The 17,407-nt window shown below is 48.9% G+C and overlaps 1 protein-coding gene across 3 annotated transcripts in view; it reads left to right on the top strand.

Annotated features, from left to right (window-relative positions):
* The window catches only part of LOC135054611 (oocyte zinc finger protein XlCOF22-like), a 133,314-nt gene that overhangs the window by 1,969 nt on the left and 113,938 nt on the right, over window positions 1–17,407 (top strand). For all 3 annotated transcript variants that reach the window (XM_063957805.1, XM_063957804.1, XM_063957803.1), the window contains exons 2-5: window positions 6,521–6,676; window positions 13,508–13,699; window positions 16,198–16,276; window positions 16,396–16,493. In XM_063957805.1, coding sequence (XP_063813875.1) covers window positions 6,563–6,676; window positions 13,508–13,699; window positions 16,198–16,276; window positions 16,396–16,493 — 483 coding nt within the window. In that variant the 5' untranslated portion in view covers window positions 6,521–6,562. The remainder of the gene's footprint in view (window positions 1–6,520; window positions 6,677–13,507; window positions 13,700–16,197; window positions 16,277–16,395; window positions 16,494–17,407) is intronic.

Here is a 17,407-nt window from a genome sequence, read left to right as displayed (position 1 = left end):
TATACTTATACTACTAGTATAATTACCTCATACATATACTTATACTACTACTATAATTACCCCATAAATATACCTATACTGCTGCTATAATTACCTCATAAATATATCTATACTACTACTATAATGACCTCATACATATACTTATACTACTACTATCATTACCTCATAAATATACCTATACTGCTACTATAATTACCACATACATAAACTGCTACAGGTTGAGTATCCCTTATCCAAATATTCCGGAATACAGAATTTTTGGAGTGAGATAGTGAAACCTTTATTTTCTGATTGCTCAATGTACACAAACTTTGTTTAATACACAAAGTTATTACAAATATTGGCTAAAATTACATTAAGGCTATGTGTTATAAGGTGTATATGAAACATAAATGCATTCTGTGCTTAGACTTGGGTCCCATCACCATGATATCTCATTATAGTATGCAATTATTCCAAATTACGGAAAAATCCGATATCAAAATCACTTCTGGTCCCAAGCATTTTGGATAAGGGATACTCAACCTGTATTATAATTTCCTCATACATATACTGATAATATGTTGCTGCTGGCCGCAGTGCAGCTACTGCGCTATTTAAAAAAAAGGCATTTTCCACACTGAATTTGTAACTTAGCGGGCCCCTGACTGTGGCAGAGCTAAGCGGCGGTGCTACACTGTTCTTCACCATTATATACATACTGTACTGAACTGGTTAAGTTAACATCGGCATCTCGCAGTCAGTTCTACTGCACTTCTCTTTTTCACCAGCATAGAGAAAACAATTGGAGCCCAAAAACTCTGAATATCGGGCATAAACACACACGGACATTTTGGACACAAGAATTATCGATTTGATTCTGGAATGAAATTTATTCCAATACTACAATTCCGAACAAAATTGTAGTATCTGGGAAGCCAAGACTTCTTACCACGAGTAGTGGTGGTTTCACCCAAAGCGATACGTTATTGCGCCAATTTTATTGAGCAGTCTTATAAGCTTATTCACTGGAAATTTCAAGAAATATTATTATTTTCTCTAGCATCCATAAGGGATATTAGGAAGACTTAGTATGATGGGGTATAGATGGGGTCCAAAGGATCCGGTGCACTTTAAATTTCTTCAACTGGGTGTGCTGGCTCCTCCCCTTTATGCCCCCTCCCACAGGCAGGTTAGAAAAAAGTGCCCTCAGGAGAGGATGCACACTCTGCAGCTCCAGAGGATTTTCTTCAGATTCTTTTAAATCTTTGTTATTTTCGGTATGCTGTTTGGGCAACAGCATACTTGCACCGTGGTAGTTTAGGGTGGGGGGAGTGGTCACCAGCCTTGTGAGGTGTCAGAGCCGCTTCCACGCTGCAGGACCACTGTCCTGAGAGGTTGTTGTACCGCGGGGCACTGTGCCTTAGCGGTCACAATCGCAGCATGCCGCACACCCCTAACATTAGCCTGAAGGTGACCACAGTGGTGAGAACAAACCAGATGCCCCGGTTCATGGTGCAGCAAAATGCAGGGGTGGCATACGGGACCCTCCTGGGGGAACCCGCTATAGCCTCCCTGTGTACACTGGCAGCTGTGGGTAAAACTAGCATTTGTGTGATGTTTTTACACTCCGAGGGAGACTTTGCCAGTATGAAGATCACTGAAACTCCGGTGCCATTACAGGGAACGGAGCTTCCTCAGAGCCGGACCAGCAGTGTTTTGGCACCTTCCTCTGCTTACAGCTGCAGAAGCAGGCACTCACAGCTCCTCCAGACACTCAGGATACGCAGGAAAACTGGTACAGGGGTGTAGCAAAGGGGGAGAGCCGCTATTGTACACAATCTGGGTCCTGAAAAGGACATAAACACTGGTGTTTCACCGTGATATATCAGCTTGCAGCCTCACTGGGGCTGTTTAGCTTGGGTGTGCTGTTCCCTTCTCTCTGTCTCCCTATCACATACAGTAAGAAGGCTTACTATTGTTTTACTTGTCTGTGTGTATGTGTATATGAGTGTTGTCTACTGTAAACATGGTAAAACACCAATTGTGCAGTGTATGTCACACCAGATTCTCCCCCTCTACATCTGGTTCATTATCCTGTGAACAATGCAGCCAGTCCTCACAGCTCAGTGAGGGGGGAGGGGGGGGGGGGGTAAAGAGCCTTCCTGGCTAGGTGCCATAAGAACCATGATGTCAGATATGTAATCTCAGCCCACTGCTACTGCTCAAAAAACTCAAAAACTGCAGCAGGCTGTTGCAGACCTGGCTGCGAGGGCAGACGTTCCACAGCCCCCCTTCTCTAACTAAAACGTGGGTTGGGTTACCTGCTTTACTCTCAGATTCAGATGAGGAGATACAGGAGGAGGGGGAGGAATTAAATCCCGTTACTGGGGATTCCCCTTCTGCACTGGGTATTGAACCCCTCATTTTAGCTATACGGGACGTGTTAAAACTCCCTCTAGGGAACGCTGTGACACAGCAGTTGTTTTTCTTCACACAGAACAAGCTCAGTGCCACATTCCCTGATTCTGCAGATTTAGATTACCTATTTAAGTTAGCCTGGAAAATCCAGATAAAAAATACTAAGTGTCAAAACGAGTTTTGCACACTTTCCTATTTGCTCCTGAAGGCAGTAAATTCTGTGAAGAACCCCCGGCTGTTGACGTATCTGTCTCTCGCCTATCTAAAAAGGCGGTACTGCCAGCCCCAGGCTCCTTCACCATAAAGGACCCCGGGGATAGGAAGATAGAGACTACACTGATGTCTACACAGCAGCGGGTATGTCACAAAGACTGGTCATAGCAGGTTGCTGGATGTCTCATGCCATTCATACGTGGGCTACTCAGATTCAGGAGGGCCTCTCTGGGATATGCCCCATGTCACTACAGTGACTCTCCTGAAGCACATTCAGGACACTGCACGCGTCCTGTGTGATTCTCTCAAGGAGATAGGCAATATTAATGCTAGGACCACTGCTATGGCAGTGTCGGCATGCAGGGCCTTGTGATTGAGTCAGTGGATTGCGGACGCAGAATCCAAGCTCAGTGTCGAGTCTCTCCCCTTTTCGGGGGAATGGCTCTTTGGAGTGGAATTGGATACGTGGATTTCTAAATTTACTGTGGGAAAATCCACGTTTCTTCCCTCTGAGGCCCCCGCTAGCTAGATGTTCCTACCTGGGGCCATCCACTGAGTCCTTTCGGTCTAACAGATTTAGATCTAGGGTCAGAGATGCCTCCAACGCTGCTAGAGGCACCAGAGGTAAGACAAGAAAACCAGCGTTCGCCGGTTCTCAGGAGAGCACCAGTTCAGCTTCCACTAAGGTCTCAGCATGACGGTGCCCACCCACCCCAAGGAGATCTCGAGGTGGAAGCTTGGCTGCGTCACTTCAGCCGTATCTGGTAAAGTTCCTGCCAGGATACCTGGGTCAAGGACCTCATTTTTCAGGACTACAAGCTGGAGTTCGACAGTGCTCTTCCCCAACGATTTTTCAAATCAAGCTTACCAGTTTTAGAGGATACCTGTGTTATGCTGCAATAGGCCATCCTCAAATTGGTCCACTCCCAAGTCATTGTTTCAGTACCTCTGCAACAACAGGGAAAGGGTTACTACTCCAACGTTTTCGTGGTACCAAAACCAGACGGTTCAGTAAGACCCATTTTGAATCTAAAATCCTACCAGTTCCAGGCGCTACCCTCCGCTCTGTCCACAGCTCCGAGGGTTTTCACGAAGGTGATGGCGGAGATGATGTTCCAGCTCCGAGTCCAGGGGTTCAATATTGTCCCTTACCTGGACGATCTCCTGATAAAAGCAAGATCTAGGTAGCTTTTATTGCTCCATATAGACCGCACTACCCAACTTCTGTCACACCATTGGTGGATCCTCAATTTACAGAAGTCCCACCTGGAGCCATATCAGTGGCTCCTGTTCCTGGGAATGTTGCTGGATACTGTGGCCCAGAAAGTGTTCCTTCCAGAAGACAAAGCGAGAAAACTTCAGGAGATGATCCGCATGGTTCTCCGGCCTGCTCGACTATCCATCCATCTTTGCATAAGATTGTTGGGGAAGATGGTAGCCTCATACGAGGCGATCCAGTATGGAAGGTTCCATGCCAGAACATTTCAATTGGATCTCCTGAGCAAGTGGTACTGATCACAACTTCAGATGCACCGGATAATATGGCTGTCACCTCAGGCCAGGATTTCCCTCCTGTAGTGGCTGCAGTCCTACAACCTACTGAAAGGCCTAAATTTCAGGATTCAGGATTGGATCCTCACGACGGATGTGAGTCTGAGGGGATGGGAAGCTGTCATCCAGGGGCTCAGTTCCAGTGCAGGTGGTCAGCCCACGAAGCCCTCCTCCCAATCAACATTCTGGAACTTAAGTCGATCAACAATGCTCTGCTTCAGGCCTCTCCTTTACTCAGGGATCACGCGATCCAAGTGAAGTCGGACAGCGCCACAGCAGTGGCGTACATCATTCAACAAGGAGGGACAAAAAGCAGGGCCTGCATGCGATAGGTGTCAAGGATACTCCTTTGGGCAGAAATAAATGCAAGAGCAATGTCCGCAATCTTCATTCCGAAAGTAGACACCTGGGAAGCGGACTTCCTGAGTCGTCACGATCTCCGCCTGGGAGAATGGGGGCTTCACCATCAGGTGTTTCAGCAGATCATCGACCGGTGTGGCTGTCCACAAATAGACTTGATGACTTCTCGACTCAACAAGAAGCTTCATTGGTATTGTTCACAAACCCTCAGGCGAGGGATAGATGCACTGACGTCGACTTGGCCTTACTGGCTGGACTACCTGTTTCCTCCGATTCCATTGCTCCCAAGGGTGCTCAAGCGAATCAGGAATCAAGGCATTCAGGCAATTCTGATTGCCCCGGAGGGCTTGCTACGTAGATTTTCTGGACATGTCCATCGAAGACCCTTGGCCTCTGCCACTGAGAAGAGATCTTCAACAAGGACCGTTCGTCTACCCGGACTTACGGCAGCTTTGTTTGACGGCATGAAAGTTGAGCGGAACATCCTAGCTCACAAGGGCCTTTCCAAAAAGGTTATTGCTACCATGGTTCAGGCCAGGAAACCTGTGACGCCAAAACACTATCATCATATCTGGAGAAGATATGTCTCTTGGTGTGTGGACCGCACGTATCCACATGCAGAGTTCCACTTGGGACATTTCCTCCGTTTCCTGCAGGCTGGAGTGGATAAGGGCTTATGTCTGGGTTCATTAAGGTCCAGATTTCAGCTCTCTCCGTTTTCTTCCAGAAGAAATTGTCAGTGTTGCCAGAAGTACATACCTTCTTGCAAGGGGTGCTTCACACTCAGCCTCCTTTTGTGCCGCTCACGGCACCCTGGGATTTGAATGTTGTGTTGGAATTTCTGTAGTCCTCCTGGTTTGAACCTCTGATGATGGTAGAAGACAAGTACCTCATGTGGAAGACGGTGATGTTACTGGCCCTGGCTTCTGCTATACGTGTCTCAGAACTGGGGGGTCTTATCGTGTAAAAGTCCCTACTCGATCTTTTACGAGAACAGAGCGGAGCTCAGGACTAGATAGCAGTTCCTGCTGAATGTTGTCTCTGGGTTCCACTTAAATCAACCTATTGTGGTTCCGTCAGGTTCTGGCACTTCTGCTCCTCCAGAGGCATTGGATGCTGTGTGAGCCTTGAAGATCTATGTCAAGAGAACGGCTCAGATCAGAAAGACGAATTCCCTGTTCGTGCTATGTGATGCGCAGAAAAAGGGTTGCCCTGCTTCAAAGCAGTCCATTGCTCGTTGGCTTAGGCTTACTATCCAACAGGCCTATCTATTGGCAGCCTTACCTGTTCCACAGTCTCTGAAGGCTCACTCTACAAGATCGGTGGGATCTTCCTGGGTGGCTGCCCGTGGAGTCTCGGCCTTGCAACTGTGCTGAGCTGCTACCTGGTCAGGGAAGAACACCTTTGTGAAGTTCTACAGGTTTGATACCCTAGCCAAAGAGGATTCCCAGTTTGGGTAGACGGCACTGCAGACGTCTCTGCACGTTTCCGCCCATTCTGCTTTGGGATGTCCCCATCGTACTAGATTCCCCCAATATCCCTTATGGATGCTAGAGAAAATAGGATTTTAATTACTTAACGGTAAATCCTTTTTTCTCGTAGTCCATAAGGGATATTGGGCGCCCGCCTTTGTGCGGTCACTTTCTGCAGGTTCTCTTTTGTACGGTCACCTGTTCAGCTGTTGCTGTTTGTTACCAGCCGCTGCTGGTCGTTAATGTTACGTGGTGTGCTGGTGTGTAAATCTCACCACTCGCTGTTATGTTCCTTCGCTCAAGTATGTTCTTTCTCCTTCGTGCACTGTTTACTTATAACTGCTTGTGGGAGGGGGCATAGAGGGGAGGAGCCAGAACACCCAGTTGAAGAAATTTTAAGTGCACCGGCTCCTTTGGACCCCGTCTATACCCCATCGTACTAGATTCCCCCAATATCCCTTATGGACTACGAGAAAAGGATTTACCGGAAGGTAAAGAAAATCTAATTCTCATATTTTTCTTAGACGATTGGCATTTGAGGAACCACAGTCTTTGTTAAAAATCACATGAGGATGAGACGTGTGAATACGGATTCACCGAGGATGGACAAGGATGGGAGATACCTGAGTGAGAAGATATTATCTGTCACCCTGGAGATCATCCATCTACTGACTGGAGAGGTGAGGGGATCTGGGAGTGTCACAGTGACGTCACTTATATCTGTAGTAATAATAAAGAGACATGACTGGGGTGGTGAGGGGATCTGGGAGCGTCACAGTGACGTCACTTATATCTATAGTAATAATACAGGGACATGACTGGGGAGGTGAGGGATTCTGGGAGGTTCACAGTGACATCACTTATAGCTATAGTAATAATACAGGGACATGACTGGGGAGGTGAAGGGATCTGGGAGCGTCACAGTGACGTCAGTTATATCTATGGTAATAATGCAGGGACATGACTAGGGAGGTGAGGGGATCTGGGAGTGTCACAGTGACGTCATTTGTATCTATAGTAATAATACAGGGACATGACTGGGGAGGTGAGAGTATCTGGGACCGTCACAGTGACATCACTTATACCTATAGTAATAATACAGGGACATGACTGGGGAGGTGAGGGGATCTGGTACTGTCACAGTGACGTCACGTATTTCTATAGCAATAATACATGAACATGACTGGTGGAGGTGAGGGGATCTGGGAGCGTCACAGTGACATCACCTATATCTATAGTGATAATACTGGGACATTACTGGGACGGTGAGTGGATCTGGGAGTGTCACAGTGAAGACACATATCTATAGTAATAACCGAGCAGCTAGTAGCCTTTCTCAGATATTAGTATCAGTCTCACAACACTCATTGTAGTTGGTATTTCTGCTGCGGGGTACACTGGGCTCCACAAGGATAGACATTGGGGTGTAGAGTAGGATCTTGATCCGAAGCACCAACAGGCTCAAAAGCTTTGACTGTTCCCAAGATGCATAGCACCGCCTCCTCTATAACCCCGCCTCCCTGCACAGGAGCTCAGTTTTGTAGTTGGTGCCGCAGATAGCAGGCACGTAACAGAGGAGCTGCTCCTGGCAGCCCTAAGAAGAGCTTTTTTTTAAAGTAAAGTGAAGACTACATGGGCTGCAGCAGAGTGTGGATGTCAGTAGACATTGCCTGCTGCAGCTTCATCTCTCCCCAGCGGCGCTGTACACTCCCGTGCCCTGGTTGCCGGGTACCTATAGCAGGAGGCTCCGGTTTTCTTCAAGTTAGACACACACGGCTGGGGCTCTCCGGGATCGCGTGGCCGCGCTTCGGGAGGTGGTAAGTGGGTCCCGTTCGTGGGACCCACGCTGTATCGCGATCCAGCGCGGCCGGTGGGAGGCGGGCCTCGCGCGCTGGCGTGGACACTTTGGCATACAGGCGACCCCACTAGGCCACCAGGGCAAGGGTACAGGTCAGGTTTCTCTTATAAATCATTTTACCGGTGGTTAAGTCCAGCAGGGGGATAAGGTTTAGACCTGTAGCCCCTCTCCCAGCTCCTGGGCGCCATTTACAGTAAATGTTCCCGCCCTGGAGCTGCATATCTGTCTCTCCCTCACTCCCTGTCAGTGTTTGGGCGCCATTATCTCTCAGCTACTCTGTTCCTGGGACTGCTTGAGCAAATCCTCCTTTGTAAAGCCGCCTGGTAGTCAGCGCTGTGACTTTACAAGACACTTAAGTATTCTACATGTCAATTAGACAGTGTTAGTTAAGAAAGAGTGCATTTAGTCAGGGTTCTCTGGTACAAGTACCCTGTGATATACATCCAGTTCTTACTGTGCAGTGTTATATCTATTGACTACATAGCTATATATAAGCTAGTCCAGTGCAGTATTATTGTTGGTAATAACCTCTGCATTGTATAACTGTGACTATCTGTGTGTGCATCAGCTTGCTGGGTGAATTTCATTTTGTGTCTCTCACTCCACTTGCTATCCCTATATTATATAACCTGAGGGGGCTTGGTGCGTCAGGTTTATAATAATATAATATAGGATATTCACAAGATATACTCTAATACGTATTTTTCTCTGTGATTTTAGTCACCATATCTCTCCTGTATCCCTGTTGTCATACACGCAGGGGTTTGGGTCAGGTATTGTGCTGCTGACAATTGTACTGTGTTACCTGATACTGCAAGTTATATCATGTCTGCTTCTGAGGGTAACAGTTCTGGGGCTGAACACACTACCGGTGTTGCTGACGCCACAGGTACCTATGAGGAAAATATAGCAGCTGCGGGCTCTGGTTCTGGGGGCTCCTTGCCCCCCAGTGGGACTGTGGCAACCGGGGTCCATTATGACCCGCCGTGGGCTACTTTCTCCACGCTTCTGAATACGCTAGTTACTAAACTAACGCTCCCTATGGGACCTCCCATGCCGGTTCAACCGTATATGGTCCCCGCGGTTAATCTGCGGTGGGCAGATAACTTGTCCGCTCAATTGAAGAAATTGAACCAGTCACTGACTACTAACAAGTCTGACCCTCGCTCGCCTAAGACCAAGGGGTCCACTAAGTGGGATACTACTTCCTCACAATCCACTGCTGTCACTGACACCCCGTCTGATGAAGATGGTGCTTACACTGACCCCACAGATTTTGACACAGATAATACTGATGGGGATGGTAGGTCACAAGTGGATGTTTCTGATCTATTGGAGGCTATTAAGTTGATTCTATAGATCACGGATGATCCCGAGACATCCATCCCTCCTAAGTAACCAGATAGATTCAAGCGTCGGAAAGTGGTTAAACAAGTTTTACCTCATTCTGACCACCTAGTAGATATACATCAGGAACCCTGGGAAAACCTGGGAAAGAAGTTTGTGCCTCAAAAGAAGATGCTGGCTCGCTATCCCCTCGCACCAGAGCTGTCTAAAAATTGGGAGACACCTCCTCCAGTGGACTCGCATGTGGCAGGGATGGTGGTTTCCTCAGCTCTTCCTGTCACTACCGTCACGTCTCTAAAAGAGCCTACGGATAAACGTGTGGAGGGTTGTCTGAAAGCGATTTACACCCTCACGGGTGCTGCGCAAAGGCCCACTATTGCAGCAACATGGGCTGCAGAAGCTATTGAAGCATGGGCCCAAGAGTTGGAAGCTGAAATCTCTTCTGACAATGCTAGACAATGCTTGTCATATATTGTCACAGCTTCTCACTATATTAAAGAGGCGGCTTACTATTCGGAGAGGACTTATATAAGATAGTGGCTGATTTGGCTACTGCCAAAACTGCCTGTCTACCAAGTACTGCTCCTTCACTGCCGTAGGCTAAAAGTACTTATTTTCGTCCTTCAGGTAAAGCAAAAGATCAGGCGTACCACAAACATGCCCGCACTTCCAAACCTGGGAAGCCAAAGCCCAAAAGAGCCTGGGCTGTCCGTCAACGGGGTTCCAAGACTGATAAGCCTGCTGCATGAATAGGCGGGCCTCCCCATTGGGGACCCCAGGGGGTGGGGACCGGCTTCTAGGGTATACGCAGGAATGGTTGACGACCACTGCAGATGTCTGGGTACAGGAAGTCGTCACTCGAGGTTACGCCATAGCCTTCAAAAACCGTCCCCCTCATCGATTTTGTCTGACAGACGTCCCTTCGGATCAGATAAAGGTAAAGACTCTACATTCGGTGGTACGGACCCTCCTGGACACAGGAGTGGTAGTACAGGTGCCTCTTGCTCAGAGAGGCCAGGGGTACTATTCTCAGCTGTTTCTAGTCCCGAACCCGAATGGGTCCTCCTGGCCCATTCTCAACCTCAAGGCGTTGAACAAGTTCGTGAAAAATTTTAAGTTCCGTATGGAAACCCTTCGCTCTATTGTTCTGGCGTTGGAACCTGGGGATTATATGGTTTCCCTGGATATACAGGATGCTTACCTACATGTTCCTATAGCAGTGTCGCATCAGCAGTACCTGAGATTTGCAGTTGGCAACCTCCACTACCAGTTTTGGCCGTTACCTTTTGGTTTAACCATGGCTCTGCAAGTTATTACCAAAGTTATGGCGGTGATGACGGCGGTACTCCGCCGTTAAGGGGTCAGGATCCTACCCTATCTGGACGACTTGTTGATCCTGGCAAATTCCCCAGAAATTCTCCTACGTCACCTAGATCTGACTGTCCGGTTTCTGCAAGCCCACGGGTGGCTCATCAACTGGAAGAAATCCTCCCTATTGGACACTCACAAGCAGCGGTTGTTCTTGTCTCAGGAGAAAGTGCTGAAGCTTCAGGACAGGATTCGTTACTTCCTTTCTTGTCCGCAAGTGTCAATTTATTCGGCGATGCAGGTGCTGGGCCTCATGGTGTCAGCATTCGACATGGTGGAGTATGTTCAATTTCATTCTCGCCCTCTCCATAGGCTAATTCTGGCCAAGCGGGATGGCCTGCCTCATCGGATCAGGTCACACATGATCTCATTGATTCCGGAGGTCCGTTTTTCGCTGCACTGGTGGCTCCAGGATCAACGACTGCGCAGGGGTCGTCCCTACTGGATACCGGACTGGGTCTTGTTGACGACGGATGTCAGTCTAAGGGGTTGGGGCGCGGTGTTGGAGCAACACTTTCTTCAGGGTCAGTGGACCAAGGAGGAGTCTCTCCTCCGGATCAACATTCTGGAATTGTGGGCGGTCTTCAACGCATTGAACCTGGCTCAGCATTTAATACAGTCGGACAACGTCACCACAGTGGCTTACATAAATCATCAAGGCGGCACTCGAAGCCGCTTGGCAATGAAGGAAGTCTCACGGATTCTTCAATAGGCGGAACGCCATCTACCGGCCATATCGGCAATATTCATTCCGGGAGTCCTGAATTGGGAAGCGGACTTTCTCAGTCGTCAGGACGTACATGCCGGAGAGTGGGTCCTCCATCCAGAAGTGTTTCAACTCCTAGTGGAAAGGTGAGGCCTTCCAGATGTGGATCTGATGACGTCTCAACACAATCAAAAGGTTCCGGTCTTCGGAGCAAGGACAAGGGATCCTCAAGCAGCATTCGTGGATGCGCTGGCGGTGCCATGGAAGTTTCGGATGCCGTACGTGTTCCCTCCAATGTCACTCCTGCCCAGGGTAATTCGGAAGTTCAAGCAAGAAGGAGGAATCCTGCTTCTCATAGCTCCAGCGTGGCCCAGACGGCACTGGTTCTCAGACCTTCAGGGCCTCTCGTCAGAGCGTCCAATTCTACTTCCACAACGCCCAGACCTCCTCATTCAGGGCCCCTGTGTCTACCAGGACCTGGCCCGGCTGTCTTTGACGACGTGGCTCTTGAAGCTTCCGTCTTGAGGGCTAAAGGTTTTTCTAAGGCGGTCATTAAAACTATGTTGCGGGCTCGGAAACCGGCTTCTGCTCGGATTTACCATAGGGTCTGACATTCTTACTTTGTTTGGTGCTCATCTAGCACTTATGACGCTTCCAAGTTTAGTACGGCCAAACTTTTGGCTTTTCTGCAGCAGTGCCTGGATTTAGGCCTGCGTCTGGCTTCACTCAAGGTTCATATTACTTCCTTGTCGGTGTGGTTTCAGAGAAAAATTGCGACTTTGCCTGATGTTCATACCTTTACTCAGTGTTGCGTATCCATCCTCCCTATGTCCTGCCTGTGGCTCCTTGGGACTTGGTAGTTTTGGAGGCGTTACAAGAGTCTCCATTTGAACCTCTTGGCTCAGCTGACCTTAAGTGGCTTTCCCTTAAGGTGGTGTTTTTGCTGGCTATTGCCTCCGCTAGAAGAGTGTCGGATTTGGGGGCCTTGTCCTGTAGTTCCCCATATCTGATTTTTCACTGTGACCGTGCGGGTCTTAGTACTCGTCCCGGATATTTACCTAAGGTGGTATCTTCGTTCTACCTTAACCAGGAGATTGTGGTTCCAGCCCTTGTCTCTCCTGACTTGTCTCCCAAAGAACGGTCTTTGGATGTGGTACGGGCTCTCCGTATCTATGAGAAGAGAACGGCTTCTCTGAGAAAATCTGATTCTCTCTTTGTTTTGTTTTGTTTTCAAAAACGTGGCTGGCCTGCTCACAAGCAGACTCTGGCCAGGTGGATTAGAATGGTGATTGCACATGCTTATGTGAAGGCTGGTCTGTCAGCTCCTGCTCACATTACGGCCCATTCTACTAGGTCTGTTGGACCTTCTTGGACGGCCCGCTGTGGTGCGACCCTTGAACAATTGTGCAAGGCGGCTATGTGGTCCTCAGTGAACACGTTCATAAGGTTCTATGCCTTTGATACTGCCGCTTCCCAGGATGCTTCCTTTGGACGCCGGGTTCTTGTGCCCGCTACAGTGCGTCTCCTCCCTTAAGGAACTGCTTTAGGACATCCCCAATGTCTATCCTTGTGGAGCCCAGTGTACCCCGCAGCAGAAAAGGAGATTTATGGTAAGAACTTACCTTTGTTAAATCTCTTTCTGCGAGGTACACTGGGCTCCACAACTCGCCCACCCTGACGCACTTAGCTTCTTTTGGTTGGTATGGCATTGGCCGCTGACACTTCTCCTGTCGTGAGAGAGTGGTGTTTGTGGCTACTAACTGTTGTCGTCTCTTTTCCTGCTACTGCATTGGGCTGGTTAACTATAAACTAAGCTCCTGTGCAGGGAGGCGGGGTTATAGAGGAGGCTGCGCTATGCATCTTGGGAACAGTCAAAGCTTTTGAGCCTGTTGGTGCCTCGGATCAATATCCTACTCTACAACACAATGTCTATCCTTGTGGAGCCCAGTGTACCTCGCAGACTAAGATTTAACAAAGGTAAGTTCTTACCATAAATCTCGTTTTATTACAATTGTTTGCTTTGTGTCATGGAAGCAACGATGTCAGAGCTGCAAGAGATATGCTATATACTCATATACACTCATATATATTTTCCTGTATTTTGGACTTTCTTGCAAACTTGTTTTTGTAAAATAGAGTATTTTATATTATGCAAAACGAGCACCTGAATAAACAGCTCCATTTAGGTTGAGTCTAATTTACCTTTTCATTGATGTCTCCCACAATACACAGGATTACACAGTAGTGAAGAAGACATCTGGTGAGTGTGAGACACCCAGCAGCTGCCCCCGTGTGTCAGGAGGGCAGAGCAGGATCCAGAGTCTCATCATGGTGCCTCCACCTCATTCACTGATACATGAAAGACACAATGACCAGAAGATCCTGGAACTCACCAACAAGATCATTCAGCTGCTGACTGGAGAGGTGACTGCTGGGAATGGGACATTATACAGTAACACCAGGGGACGTGTCTGGGTGATGACTGGAGAGGTGACTGCTGGGAATGGGACATTATACAGTAACACCGGGGGATGTGTCTGGGTGATGACTGGAGAGGTGACTGCTGGGAATGGGACATTATACAGTAACACCAGGGGATGTGTCTGGGTGATGACTGGAGAGGTGACTGCTGGGAATGGGGCGTTATACAGTAACACCAGGGGACGTGTCTGGGTGATGACTGGAGAGGTGACTGCTGGGAATGGGACGTTATACAGTAACACCAGGGGACGTGTCTGGGTGATGACTGGAGAGGTGACTGCTCGGAATGGGACATTATACAGTAACACCAGGGGACGTGTGTGGGTGATGACTGGAGAGGTGACTGCTGGGAATGGGACATTATACAGTAACACCAGGGGATGTGTCTGGGTGATGACTGGAGAGGTGACTGCTGGGAATGGGACGTTATACAGTAACACCAGGGGATGTGTCTGGGTGATGACTGGAGAGGTGACTGCTCGGAATGGGACGTTATACAGTAACACCAGGGGACGTGTCTGGGTGATGACTGGAGAGGTGACTGCTCGGAATGGGACGTTATACAGTAACACCAGGGGACGTGTGTGGGTGATGACTGGAGAGGTGACTGCTGGGAATGGGGCATTATACAGTAACACCAGGGGATGTGTCTGGGTGATGACTGGAGAGGTGACTGCTGGGAATGGGGCATTATACAGTAACACCAGGTGACGTGTGTGGGTGATGACTGGAGAGGTGACTGCTGGGAATGGGGCATTATACAGTAACACCAGGTGATGTGTCTGGGTGATGACTGGAGAGGTGACTGCTGGGAATGGGACATTATACAGTAACACCAGGGCATGTGTCCGGGTGATGACTGGAGAGGTGACTGCTGGGAATGGGGCATTATACAGTAACACCGGGGGATGTGTCTGGGTGATGACTGGAGAGGTGACTGCTGGGAATGGGGCATTATACAGTAACGCCAGGGGATGTGTCTGGGCGATGACTGGAGAGGTGGCTGCTGGGAATGGGGCATTATACAGTAACACCTGGGGACTGTCTGGGTGATGACTGGAGAGGTGACTGCTGGGAATGGGGCATTATACAGTAACACCAGGGGATGTGTCTGGGTGATGGCTGGAGAGGTGACTGCTGGGAATGGGACATTATACAGTAACACCGGGGGACGTGTCCGGGTGATGACTGGAGAGGTGACTGCTGGGAATGGGGCATTATACAGTAACACCAGGGGATGTGTCTGGGTGATGACTGTAGAGGTGACTGCTGGGAATGGGACATTATACAGTAACACCAGGGGATGTGTCTGGGTGATGACTGGAGAGGTGACTGCTCGGAATGGGACGTTATACAGTAACACCAGGGGACGTGTGTGGGTGATGACTGGAGAGGTGACTGCTCGGAATGGGACGTTATACAGTAACACCAGGGGACGTGTCTGGGTGATGACTGGAGAGGTGACTGCTCGGAATGGGACGTTATACAGTAACACCAGGGGACGTGTGTGGGTGATGACTGGAGAGGTGACTGCTGGGAATGGGGCATTATACAGTAACACCAGGGGACGTGTCTGGGTGATGACTGGAGAGGTGACTGCTGGGAATGGGGCATTTTACAGTAACACCAGGTGACGTGTGTGGGTGATGACTGGAGAGGTGACTGCTGGGAATGGGGCATTATACAGTAACACCAGGTGATGTGTCTGGGTGATGACTGGAGAGGTGACTGCTGGGAATGGGACATTATACAGTAACACCAGGGCATGTGTCCGGGTGATGACTGGAGAGGTGACTGCTGGGAATGGGGCATTATACAGTAACACCGGGGGATGTGTCTGGGTGATGACTGGAGAGGTGACTGCTGGAATGGGGCATTATACAGTAACGCCAGGGGATGTGTCTGGGCGATGACAGGAGAGGTGGCTGCTGGGAATGGGGCATTATACAGTAACACCTGGGGACTGTCTGGGTGATGACTGGAGAGGTGACTGCTGGGAATGGGGCATTATACAGTAACACCGGGGGATGTGTCTGGGTGATGACTGGAGAGGTGACTGCTGGGAATGGGGCATTATACAGTAACACCAGGGGATGTGTCTGGGTGATGGCTGGAGAGGTGACTGCTGGGAATGGGACATTATACAGTAACACCGGGGGACGTGTCCGGGTGATGACTGGAGAGGTGACTGCTGGGAATGGGACATTATACAGTAACAGCAGGGGGACGTGTCCGGGTGATGACTGGAGAGGTGACTGCTGGGAATGGGACATTATACAGTAACACCAGGGAACGTGTCTGGGTGATGACTGGAGAGGTGACTGCTGGGAATGGGGCATTATACAGTAACACCAGGGGATGTGTCTGGGTGATGACTGTATCATTGTGTGTGTCAGGTGCCTATAAGGTGTCAGGATGTCACTGTCTATCTCTCCATGCAGGAGGGGGAGTATATAGAGGAACACGGGGGTCTGTACAAGGACGTGATGATGGAGAATCACCGGCCCCTCACATCACTGGGTAAGAGGAGACTGTCATGTATTGTACAGGGGAGAGCAGGTATGGGGGCCTCCTATATACACACATCACCTGATAATCACATATATACACTGTACTCAGTCACTGTGTGTCTCCTACAGATGGGCCCAGTAACAGAGATACCCCAGAGAGATGTCCCCGTCCTCTGTATTCCCAGGATTGTACAGAGGAGAATCACAGGATCCCACAGGAGGATCAGGTAGGTGGGATTTAGGGTCTCACCTAATAGCACTATATGAAGTGACTCTCTATGTCAGTACTCTGTGACAGTCCCCACACAGGGTTACGATTATAATGAGGCTTCTCCACGTCACCTGTATCGTTTCCTGTCTGGGTCAGTTAGTAGTATGGGGTCTCTGTAACAGAGGCTTACCCCTCTCCTCATTCCTGGCAATGTGGCATGTGATGGGATATATATCTTGGTGTTTGGCCTTCAGTGTGTACCAGTTAAAGCTGTTTAAGCTTTTTTTATCAGTTTTAATCATTATATGCTGCTGAATCTAATATAGATGCTTACAACTAACAACTATGCTGGACATATTTTACGCCAGATACGTCTATGAAAAATAAATTTTAATGTGATAGTCTTTCAAGATATCGCCTCAGCAGGAAGAGCAATAGCAGGTAGTCAAACTCAAGCCAGGATTGGGTATACTGTATCACCTAGCATCATGTGCATGAATAGGTTTAGATCTCACTAGCAATCACCTAGCAGCGACTGCTAGATCTGTCCCTGCTTTACAGTGTCAGAGAGCGGAGTTCAAAAGGCATCACATTTTGCTGACAACTTGCACATACATATTAGGCAATTCTCAAGACTCATTCTACACTGGAAGAGGATGAGCTGCATTATTTACCACCAAATCGGGTGTCTGTTTATGGTATAGTTAGATGGTATGTGGTCAGGATACCGGCATTCAGAATCCGGACAGAACGCCAAGAGCGGAATCCTGGCTGTCAGAATCCCGACCGTAAGCAATGAGGTTAGGCACTAGGAGGAGGCACTAGGGTTAGGCTGCAGGGGTGGGGAGATTAGGCTGCATGAGGGGATGGTTAAGGTTAGGCTGTGGGAAGAGATGGTAAGGGGTAAGTTTAAAATACCCGGATCTGTCA

This window comes from Pseudophryne corroboree, chromosome 3 (assembly GCF_028390025.1).
Source record: "Pseudophryne corroboree isolate aPseCor3 chromosome 3, aPseCor3.hap2, whole genome shotgun sequence".
Lineage (NCBI taxonomy): Eukaryota > Metazoa > Chordata > Amphibia > Anura > Myobatrachidae > Pseudophryne > Pseudophryne corroboree.
Note: the sequence above shows the minus strand (reverse complement) of the source record. Positions and strands in the feature narration are given on the sequence as shown.